Consider the following 11,478-nt stretch of genomic DNA (forward strand, 5'->3'; position numbering starts at 1 on the left):
CAGACAAGTTGTTCTTTTGGTTCTTCAGTCTAGTTGTGGAGGACATTACTTCACTGGCCCATGTTGGTATTATCATCGCGTTCTTCCCGGGTGAGGCAGTCGCTCACCGGCCATTGGACGGCTGCTCCCGGTGGCTCTTGGCAGCTCACAAAAACTCATGCCGGCTGCCTGCCAGCCTCACTGCAGCCTACACTGTCGCCAGCCACTCACGGCAGCCCAGCTCCAGGCCGAGCTGTTGTTTACCATCTTAGTGGTAGAGGGCACAGTGTCACTGGCTCTGTGGGATCCGAACCGGGGCCCGGCTGCCCTGAGCTGGTGTCCCAAGCCAACTCCTAACCAACGTGTCACTCGGCAGGCCCTGCATCTAACTTTTAATCAAATAATATGCATGACTGCTTTTTTCTTTAAAACAAACAAAAAAACCCCCTCAGATGTTTCCTGATTTTTAATGTAGCTAAAATTGTATCTATTGTTTTCTTATTTATCCTTCATAAGTCTTCTAGCATCTCAACTCTTCTCATCATTAATACTTTCATAAGAGCTATGTGGTTTACAAAGCATTTTCATTTCAATTATCTTATTCTTCACACTAGCCCTGCAAGGTAGATTATTACTAATCTTCACATTATAAATGAAGGAACTGAGGCCGTGTGAGGCTAAGTAGATTTATCATACCCCAAGTTCATATAGTTGGTAAATGGAGAGCCAGAATCCAGGTCTTCTGACTCCTAGCCCCGTTCTTTCCACCTAGATCATTGTTGCTTCCTTTCCTCGTTTTTTAACTTCCATTTAGTCTTTGCTTCTCCGGCTTGTCCTGAGATATTCAACCTCTTCTCTCACCCATAATCCCATTTGAATGGTCCTCTACCGCTTTGCTTCTTGGCAGATGCTAGAAATGTGCTTTGAAAGTCCATCTCATTTTGGTTTTCCCTTTCTAGTTGGTTTGCACATCATTATTTCTCCTGAATTGCAATTAAAGTCCTTTCCTGGGAGACTTGATCATGACTATAAATCTACGAGGTACTCTTGATCACCAGCCTACTTCAGATCCTCACCCACTCCGTTTCTCCCCATACTCCTACAAAGGACCCAGACTACACGTGCATTGCTCTGGAAGCTTTCTCTGGCATGCTGTTCTTATTAAAGGGCTTAGCAATGTTCTCAAGGGCTATTATCACTTTAGGAATCCCATCTGTTGCCTCGGTGCTGGATATTTCCCATGACTGATCCTCAACAACACAATTCACTAAAGGCCAAGCTAGGCTGGATCTGATTTTCCCTTTCCTGCTGCTGAACAGCCATGAATTTGATTGCTCTACTCAGTTGGCCCGTAAGCACCTTGCTCTACTGACCTTTACTATTAGCTCACCTTGTCCACAGCTCCAACTCCTGTGTGGAAATGCCTGGATAGTTAGTGCCTGTCCCTACCCCAACCTTTATTTTCAGTCTGTTTAAAAGCATTATCCTTTAGTTTTTCCATCCCCAAACATCCACACACCCAGATTTCTGATCCTCTGTTTCTGATTTCTCCTTACAAGCCAAACTAGAAATGCTACTAGGGAAGGAATTTTTCAAAGCAGAAATATGCTGGAAATATGCATAGAGCAATGAATGGAGAAGAGACAGTAGCCCTCCCCCAAAACTGCTAGATCAAGAAGGGAAATACAGCCACCTCAGTTTGTGAAACCACCTGACATAAATCAGAGGGAAAAAGCTTTGTAATTGCATCTTTGCCGGAAGAAGCAAGAGTTAGACACATTTCAGAGAGTCTACCTTGGTTCCCTTTTATAAAGTTAACAGAAATGAAAGGGGGGAAAAAAGCCTTCCTCTCACCTTTTGTAAATGAAAAATCCCTAACGCAGTGAATTCATCCAGTCACTGCAAACATGTCTGAATTGTATTTGGTGTGTGCATTACTCTGATCATCCATTCATTCTCCATTTCAGCACCCACTGCATCAAGCACCAGTCCAGACCTCAGTGTGCCCCGTGGTCTCAGGTCTGAAAAATATCTTCATCCAAGCCTTTCTTAATCTCTAAAACTCTACCGTGGTAGATAGCTGATGTTTAGTTTCCCCCCCTTGAGTTTATAGTAGGATCCAATAGATAAGCACTTTGAGCAAGTCTGAGTTATAGACCAGACTCAACCTCTATCACAGGCCAGCTAAGCCTCAAAGCCAGTAATACTCGATCATTTCTCCCTGAGTCACCATTTGGCAAGAGCTGTACTGTTTGTTGGGCAGCGTGTAATGGAGGGGGAGGTGACTGAAGAACAAGTGCTTGTAGGTTTGTGAAACACTGTCAAACACTATTAGCCAACTCTTAGTACTATAACTGATAGAACGCTTTATCACATTGTCACCTTCACATTACTTTCTAAAAAAATTTTCCACAGCCAATATTTTTCTGAACTCTACAAATGTTGTTCCTGACCACCCAAGCTCTCGACAACTTAATGACTGTATGTAGTGTTTTTCAGTAAACTCACCGTTCATGTCAAAAAAATGTCTCTCAACACTGCCTGCTCTGGTTTTACTCTATTACATACTGTGTGTCTGCTAAGTATACTATGGCTTCTACCTACCTCTCCAACCTGCATCAGTTCAACGATCAGTGGACATATGTCCAGGGAATAAATGATACATTTAGTAGTCTAGAATTGAACATGATAAAGGTGTGAGCTAGCCTCTCCTTTCCCCCTTTCTTCCCTACCCAAATACAAAGGAATGCAAGTCACTTGTGTTTTTACCTGCCTGACACTAAATAAGTGTCCTAGTATGTGGCAAAGGGCTAACTGCAAGGAGGACCTAATGAAGGGAGGGACCACACCCCCTTACCGGTTCAGGGAACATAAGGCGATAAAGCAAAGCTGTCTCTCATCTTCCTGGGAGTGCCAAGGCCCCAAAAGGGAAATGTTCAACAAGAAATTGTCTCCAGGATTCAGTACACCATACTCTTCTATAATAGCAAAAGTATTGACTAATAATAATACGGTACCAGCTACTATACTAAGAAACACACACACACACACACACACACACACACTTTATTTTACCAATAAAAACTGAGACTTGAAGTGATGGATGGGGTGCAAGGTCACACAGCTGATAAACAGTGATGATGCAATTTGTACTCGGGTCTGATTCCAAAACTTCTTACCCACTCCACTTTATCAGGCTGCCTCCCTACCCTGGGAAGTCCTAGATGTTGGCTTTGCATGTGTATGAGTGTGCCTACACATAAATGCTTTCAGGACTTGCTGTGATCACATCTGGGAAGACCAAAAACACTTGGGACAATGAGCACTAATGAATCAAGCAATAACCACATATACACCATTATTTGTAGTTCAATACTTTTTTCTTTTAATTCATACTGTACTTCCATGGCTCTAGCTACTTTACATTAAGATTTGGCTGGGAAGCCTTGTATGTTTTCTAGGTACTAGCAGTAAGTTTTCAGACCTTGCGCACAGCGCCAGGCAAAGTACAGTTATAGATCCAAGTACAGATGGCCAGACAACTCAACTGCAATCAACCTGTGTTCTTTCCCAGATATGGCCCAGTGCAGGTGTTGGGGGCTGCTCCCTCTGCCTCACCCCACTCCACCCATGTCAGGATTATCCAGAGGCCACTATGGCCTCTGGCCCATCCCTCCCCACCTTGGAGTCTAGGTTGAGTGGGGGGAGAGGGGAAGCACCATGGGTTTGGGAAGATGATCTGGTCCATGCAGAGAGTGGTCTGGCCCTAGAGTGCAGAATAGGAAAATGTAGGGAGCCACAAACTATTGTTGGCAAAAATGGTTGCTTTTACTATGCAGTCTCAGCTTGTGGCACCCAAGCCCAGGGCCAACTCCCCAGACACAGCCAGCTGTCTTGCCTGGAGCAGAGGCCACCATTTTGTTTCTGCAGTGTCATTGTGTTGAGAGAAGCAAGGAGGGCCAAGGGGCAGAGATGACAACGTTCTTTATGCCTTCACGTATCGGGTAGATCATCCGCCATCAGCTCCTCTTAGCAGGCAAGGTGCTTCTCGCCAGCAACCAAGGCTCCAATCCGGGCTCCCAGGCCTGCTGAGGACCTCAAGTCACAACAGAAAACAATGCCCAAGTCCCCTGAGCTGTCACACAGAACACCAAAACAGGGAGTTGGCCAGAGCAAGAGTGAGGTAACAAAGCTGGGCAGAGAGGTGGGAAGGGGAGCTCTCTACACCGTGTGCAAATTCCTGCTCCACATCAGGAAAGCAGGGGCGTTCAAAGATGGCCTTCCAGAAAAACGTTCCTCTCAGACCCAAAATGCATCTTCTGGAAGAAAACATAGAGGTGGAGGAGAGTGGGACTAGTCTGCTGCAGGTTGGGGAATTGGGGTAGAGGATGTCAAGTGGTAGATGGGACGACTGTCCCACAGCCTAGAGACAAGGGATGCGGGAGGGGAGAGTTGGGAAGACAGGTTCTCAAGTTTTGTACTGTAGTGGGCAGGCAGAGTCAGGGGGTGTGGGGAGAGACACCCACAGCCCTGCCACCTCGAGGAAGAGTGAAGAGTGTTATTTCTCGGGGTGGGTTTGGGGGCAGGGAAGAAGGGTTGGCTTTGGCTGCCCTGCAGCATAGTAAGGCACAGGAAGAATCCTTCTGAGACTACAACAGTCCAGAAAGATTCTTCCTCTAGTCCTTTCTCCAGGATTTCACCCTAGAGATGTTGCCGGTGAATGTATTGGACATGGTGCACGCCTGGGTTGGGGACAGGACATAGATAGAATCCACTTCTATCAAAGCATTCCTCTTGAGGTTTCTTGGTCCTCCCCACTACCTGTAATCCCAGGTTTGTAATGTCAGCGCTCTAAGGCAACCCAAAGATTTCAGCCAAAGCTTCACACTTAATCCAAACTTCAACAAGGTTTGAGTTGAGCCAAAAGAGAAGTGCTAGAACCCGGAATGACTTCTCTCCACTGTTTTTTTCTAGCAAGGAGGAGGAAGGATGGGCAGATGAAAGGCTTCATAGCCTAGGGATGGAAAATGGGCTCTATCCAAGATGGTGCCTTCTTGCCATTTACCTCTTTCTCCTAGTTTAGAGAAAGTCCAAAGGAAGGTCCCTTCCCAAACTAAGACTAGGCCAACAAAGGAAAAAAACACCATCTTAGCAATTCTGCAAGCCTAATCTCTCTCCCTCCCCCCACCACATATCTACTTCCCTCTCTCCCCCTCCTCTCCCTTTCACTGGGTCTCCCTAACCTCCTAGCCAATAAAAAAAAGAAAGTTTAACTACCCTGAATTTTCTGGGAAATCAGATACTACCAGGGGAGGTCTAGCCCAGAAGGGAAACTTCCAAGTCTAAGAAAGCCCAGCCTTGTCAGTCTCTGATACAGCCTCCAAGACTATGCCAAAGCTAGAGCCTACCCTAGTGACAGGCTAAGAGACGGGGAGTGACATGTCCAAGAGCAGTGCTCGGACTCAGGCCAGGCCTCCTCATTCTCAGCCCAGTGCTCTCACAGAGAGCTTCAAGTTGCTAATCTTGCTGGCCGAGGACGTTTTCCCCTTGTCCTAGGGAGGTGGATGGGGGAAAGAGGAAAGGTGCAGATAGGACTGGCTTCTCCAAGGCCAATATTGTTAACTCCTCCATAGAAGGTGGTGTGGAAGTGTAGACCCTATAGCTGTTCTTCACCTGGTTAGAAACTTTGCAAAATCTTTGAAATTGAGTACAAGCTCTCAAATGTTTTACCAGATGAATTCTCACAGAAAGACTCCTATGTGACTCAAGTTCTTAAATGAACAAACACAAAAAAAGCACTGGCTGGAAGAAATAACGTAAGAGGTGATGGTTTTGATGTTCCCTTGCAGACAGCTACAAGCCAGGCTACTGGCCATGAGTTACAATGGTATTTATGTGTTTCATTCCCAAACTTATCTGCAAGTGTGAGTGCCCTTCCTTTTGACAGGTTACTGAATAAGGGTGAAAAGCTTTGTTTTGGAGTGAATAAAGTTGGTTTTCTCCTGATTTGAAAAAAAAAAAAAATTAGAACAGAGAACACCCATAAGAGTTCCACGATCCCTAGCAATGAGGCAATGGAACGTATTGTCTCCTGGGTTCAAATCCCCAGAAATCATGAGGGTTCTTTGGACAAAATAAGTACTTCCTTCCCTGTTGCCTATTCCTCCCTGGAATGGGCCTGAGAGGTAAAACAGAAGCAGAACAACTATTTAGCCAGGTCTACTTATATCACTTTACTCCCAGCAAAGCACCCTTTTTAAGTCATCCCAAAGATCCCAACATGGGACCGTTAATAACTGCATAATTAAAATAAATATGAATGGAATAAATTAGAGGATTTACCATTTTTGCTTTCAAAACCTTCTGGGAATAATTTTGACTTCTGGCTTCTCCAATAGGGAAATTTCTAGCAGTCTGCACTGTTCCTCCTTTGGCTCAGAGCCTACGAGCCTTGAACCTCACTAGGCTCTCCCATTCAAAGTCCTGGACAAGAGTGAGTAGTGACTCACTGGCCTGTGAGCATACACACCTTCCACAAAGATTATATTCAACTCCTTTCCTAGGGGAGGAATATAAATTCTAGCTGATCCCATGAAGCCTTCTCATGCTACTCCCCTGGGGGGGGGGGGACCTGGTCATGTATCTTTTTGTCTTCTCATCCTGCCCGTAGGGCAAATAATAAGGTTATATTCTCAGACTATAATCTCAGATTAACCAAAAAGTCAAAAACTTTTCATTGCCAAAGTGGGATGCTCAGGCCATTCCAAGAGAAGAAGACACATTGCTCTTCTCTTGGGCTAGATCAGTGATTCAATCTTCCTTTCCTTCTGCCCCTTGCATGAAGAGGCTCACTAGAAGAACAAGAGATCTGGAGGAGCTGTCCTTGCCAAATTGGTATGATCCTTTCCTGATCAAGAATCTCTTCAAGCTCTACCTGGGGCTGGCAGGATTCCCTTGGTTATTAGATGGAGAAATACAATAGTAGCTAGTGTATGAAAGGTAATAAGCGTGCCCAGGAGGGTCCCACGAAGGAAGATAAATGTATGGGTCCTAAGGACCCATAGCCCTTTTTGGCCCTGGATGACTCACTCTCCTATCCTAAAGTCTTCTCTCTATTCCTTAGTGATCTCATACCTGTCTGGGGTCAACAAGTAGAGAAGGCTTTGCTCCCTCTGCCAGAGTTCCCCATCCCATGTCTGAGAAACTGAGGATTTAGAATGGCCCCCATGGGCCAGACTCCACCTGGCTTTTTCGTGCCCAGATGCAATGCACCTTTGCCGAATCCTTTCCCTCCAAGGGCTTGGGTCTTCTTCCACGTGCCAAGTGTCTCAGACAGTTATCTCCCTTGACTAAAGTTGGTTCTTCACTGAGAGTAAATGAGGCCGGAAGCCAAATGAGTGCTTGGATATTGGTGCGCACTATACACACAGCATTCTGTGGTTAGACCCTACAATCCCACCTTGTTAGGGTATTTGCGCTCTCAAACGCTGGAGGTCCTACAACACCCTGATTCATCCTGGAAACCAAACTGACAACTCAAAGTGAAGGAATTAGAGCCATAGACTGGACATGCTTATAACCACTAAAAGAGGTTTAACAAGATCGAAAATGCTCCCCCCTGGCTAATAAACGATGTGCTCTTAGGGCACAGAGAAAAAGGAGCTTTAGGCACTAAAAAAATGACACTTCACCCAGATCCAGCCTGGGAGAAGACCAGAGAGAAGAGGGGGTGGGGAAGTAAGAAATTCCCATCTGACATAGGTTAGATGAAGGTGCAGGGGGTGAGCGAGGAGAATACCTTCAAAACACAAGTCCTTAGCAGCCTGCAGCTACAAGGCCCAAACCCACAAGTGCAGCCTTGCTAGCTTTCCAGCAATCATCTCCACCAGCCTCTTTCTTGGTCTATGGTCCATATAAACGGGGTGGCCTAATACAGTAGAGTTTAGATTGGGCTCCTGCCCTTGATGCTTCCTTGTTCCCAAGAGAACACCTGGGGAAGCGTGGGGTAGGGAAGAAAAGGTTTTATTTTGGGAACAAATCAAATGTGGATTAGGAAATGAAGCACCTTAAGCAATGCCCCCTTGAGACTTCTTTTCAAGACCCCAGGGTCTTCACAGGCATGACTTTGGCTCAACAACATTTCCCTTCTCAGAGCCAAGAATGGCCAGCAAGGGAAAGGGTGGGGACTAGAGGATGGGGAGGAGGAGGATCAGGGGAGGTCGGTGCTGAGAGATGGTCCCTGCCCTCCTCGGCCCCTCCACCGGCCAGCACAGGAGGCAGTTCTGCTCCTTCTCCCTGGTACATAGGCATTATCTCTATTTAAAATCTGTATATAATATATATATACATATATTTATAATATATATATATATGTGTGTGTGTGTGTGTGTATGTGTGTGTGTGTATACACACACACACACACACACACATATATGGTCTATGTACATGTATTGCACAGGCCTCTTGCAGCGACCCCTGTTCCTGCCTTGTCAATGATAGCGGTTCCTCTTCTCTTCATTTTCTGATGTGTAGTCACGGGACCTGATGCCATTCTGAAGATTGATGAGTGAGTCCTTCATCTGTAAGACAGGAAACCCCATCCCAGCCCGGGTTTGTGCCCTCAGTGGGTTTCTCCATATAGCAGCATCTTCCACACCTGCCTATGGCAGGGCCCCTACCACGCCAGGGAGCTAAAGAGAGCTGGCTCCTAAAACAAGCGTGATTCTCAAGGGACACAGTCTCAGGCAAAGGGGACAGCCAGTCAAGCATTGGGGACCCCTACGGTGCAATTCGCTATGTCTTAAAGATTTGTGGCCCTTGTGTCATTGGATTGAGAATTCTCTCAAAGCATTCAGCTGCTATAAGGAGCCACATTAGACTGCCACTTACTTGGTCTTGACTCACTCCATCTGGTTTCCCCACTGATCCTGACTGTACTGTACTCCTATCTTTGTACATTTTGCCAGTGTTCCCCCAGCCTGTTCCAATCCCACCCATGTGTTAAGGCCAGAACAAATCGAAACTTTCTCTGGCTCACAATCGTCTTTCTTTTTCCTGGCCTTTCATACACCACTCACTAAAACTCTGGGCTGCAGTCATCTTAAATTGCTTTGTTTCATGTGTTGGGACTGCAATGTGTCTTATCCTCATATACCCCGGGTCCCAAGCAGAGCTGAGTAGGCTTCTAGTTATATGTATATCACTGACTTAACCTTAATTGAATTTCTTAACCAACTTTAAGAAACAAACACATTAAGATTGTTAGGTCATAGGATAGAGCGTAACTAGGGCAATTCCAGTGGTAGAATTCTAAAATGGCCCATCATACCACAATACACTTAAATAAGCTGCTTTGTTACTACACAATAGAGTTAACATTTCATGGGTAAATGGTTATAGATTTTGAGAACCCTGGTTTCTCTGCTTAATGGATCACTTTCGTTTCTGGTTCTTCTATATCCTCTGCTCAGTAGGGATAAGGGGCCCATTACTGTTCTTTTGTAAGCTATTGGGTTGTCAGAAAAGTCATGACGCATGTTTGTGACAGATGGCACTAGTTCATTTTTGGAAGTACTAGAGTCATTCGCATCTATGTTATTGCTATGTCATTTGACAGTTGATAGTTCTAGCTTCATTCTAAAAAAAAATTGAGTGATTTGGTTGAGTTTTGGAGATTTTACAACAAGTTGAAGATGGAAGACCAAACTGTGAATTTTTGCCATATTTTACTTCCATAAAGGGAAGAATGCACGTCAAGCTTGTGAAAAGTTGCATGAAGTTTACGGTGACAATGCTCTACAAGAACGTCAGTGACAGCGATGGTTCACGAAATTACATGCTGGTGATTTTTATTTCAATGACGCTCCTTGGTCAGGGAGGACCACCGAGGTTGATGACAACAAAATAAAGGCATTGATCGAGTCAAACCCGTGTTACATGACACGAGAGATTGCAGAAACATTGAATATCCATCATTCAAGCGTTCACGACCACCTGAAGAAGATGGGATACGTAAGCAAGCTCGATATTTGGGTTCCGCATGAACTCAAAGAAGTTCATTTGATGGCGCCTATAAACATCCGCAATATGCTCATTAAACTTGAGGAAAACAATCCTTTTTTGAAGCGACTGATAACTGGTGATGAGAAGTGGATTGTTTACAACAATGTGGTGCGCAAATGGTCTTAATCCCGACGTGATGATTCGCCTCAAACGACATTGAAAGCAGACATTCATCAGAGGAAGGTTATGCTCTCAGTGTGCTGGGATTTTAAAGGTGTCATGTTTTCCAAGTTCCTACCAAGGAACCAAACAATCAATTCGAATGTGTACTGTTGACAATTGGACAGTTTGAACAAATCCTTCATTCAGAAACGTCCAGAGCTTGTTAATTATAAAGGAGTTAAGTTCCATCGTGACAATGCGAGACCACACATAAGTTTGATCACCCGTGAAAAATGACTGGAGCTTGGATGGGATGTGTTGCCACACCCACCACACTCTCCTGACCTTGCTCCGGCAGACTTCCACTTGTTTCGCTCTCTTCAAAACTCCTTACGTGGTATAACGTTCAATTCAGATGAGGCTGTAAATCAGCACCTTGTTCAGTTTTTCACAAATAAAGACAGGTCCTTCTATGAATGAGGAATTATGAAGCTCACTGAAAGATGGCAAAAGGTTATCGAACAAAACGGGCAATATATCATTGATTGATCTTTGTTCTTTATATAAATAAATGACCTTGAAAAACATAGACAAAATACGTGATGACTTTTCCAACAACCCAATATTTTTAAAGGGAATGCAACAAAACACCTATCTTAACACTTGTAGAGTCCACCACCATGCTATAAATCTGACAGCCCCAAGCTCCAACTTAAGGGTATCCACCCTGAAATAGAATTCTGTAGTTGGAAGAGAACGGGGTCATCCAGTTCAATTGCCCTCCCATTTAATCCACAAGTTCCTTATCCAACATCACCTCAACACCCCTTGAGTACTTCAGGGATGGGATCTCAGTCCTTTGGAATAGCCATTCTATTGCTCGGTAGCTCTCACTATAAGTAGTCTGTTTTTATTTGATGACTCAAAATTCTAATTCCCTATAACGTCTAGCCCTAGTTCAGTACTCTGGAATTTTACAAGCAGTCTAACCTGTTGGGCCCCTGTCTGAAGACTATCCTGTTTTCCTCACCCCAGTCTTCCCGCCTCCTGAGCATATCTTTAATTCTATCAACCCTTCTTCATATGACAGGGATTCCAAACTCCTCACTATGCTGTTTACCCTCTTTTGGTTAAAAATAGCCCTTAAACGTGGCTCCAAAACTAAACATGATACTCTAAACACATTACACTGAATCCTGGCAGCAGCATTAAAAAACGCTCTCTCCTTCATTTAGAGCTAAGACCAAATTATGAAGGGGAAATAAAATTTAATATTAATGAGTGCTTCCCAAGTGCCATCAAATCCTGGCAGCAATTTCATGAAGCAATGATCTT

The 11,478-nt window shown here is 44.7% G+C and overlaps 1 protein-coding gene across 21 annotated transcripts in view; it reads right to left on the reverse strand.

Annotated features, from left to right (window-relative positions):
* Nucleotides 1–3,337: 3,337 nt before the first annotated feature.
* The window catches only part of GRAMD1B (GRAM domain containing 1B), a 253,091-nt gene continuing 244,950 nt past the window's right edge, over nucleotides 3,338–11,478 (reverse strand). For 20 of the 21 annotated variants that reach the window (XM_019628340.1, XM_019628339.1, XM_019628333.1 and 17 more), the window contains one exon: nucleotides 3,338–8,558. In XM_019628340.1, the coding sequence (XP_019483885.1) occupies nucleotides 8,469–8,558 (90 nt within the window). In that variant the 3' untranslated portion in view covers nucleotides 3,338–8,468. The remainder of the gene's footprint in view (nucleotides 8,559–11,478) is intronic. The other variant, XM_019628330.1, reaches the window with a different exon arrangement.

Source organism: Hipposideros armiger, unplaced genomic scaffold (assembly GCF_001890085.2).
Source record: "Hipposideros armiger isolate ML-2016 unplaced genomic scaffold, ASM189008v1 scaffold_781, whole genome shotgun sequence".
Lineage (NCBI taxonomy): Eukaryota > Metazoa > Chordata > Mammalia > Chiroptera > Hipposideridae > Hipposideros > Hipposideros armiger.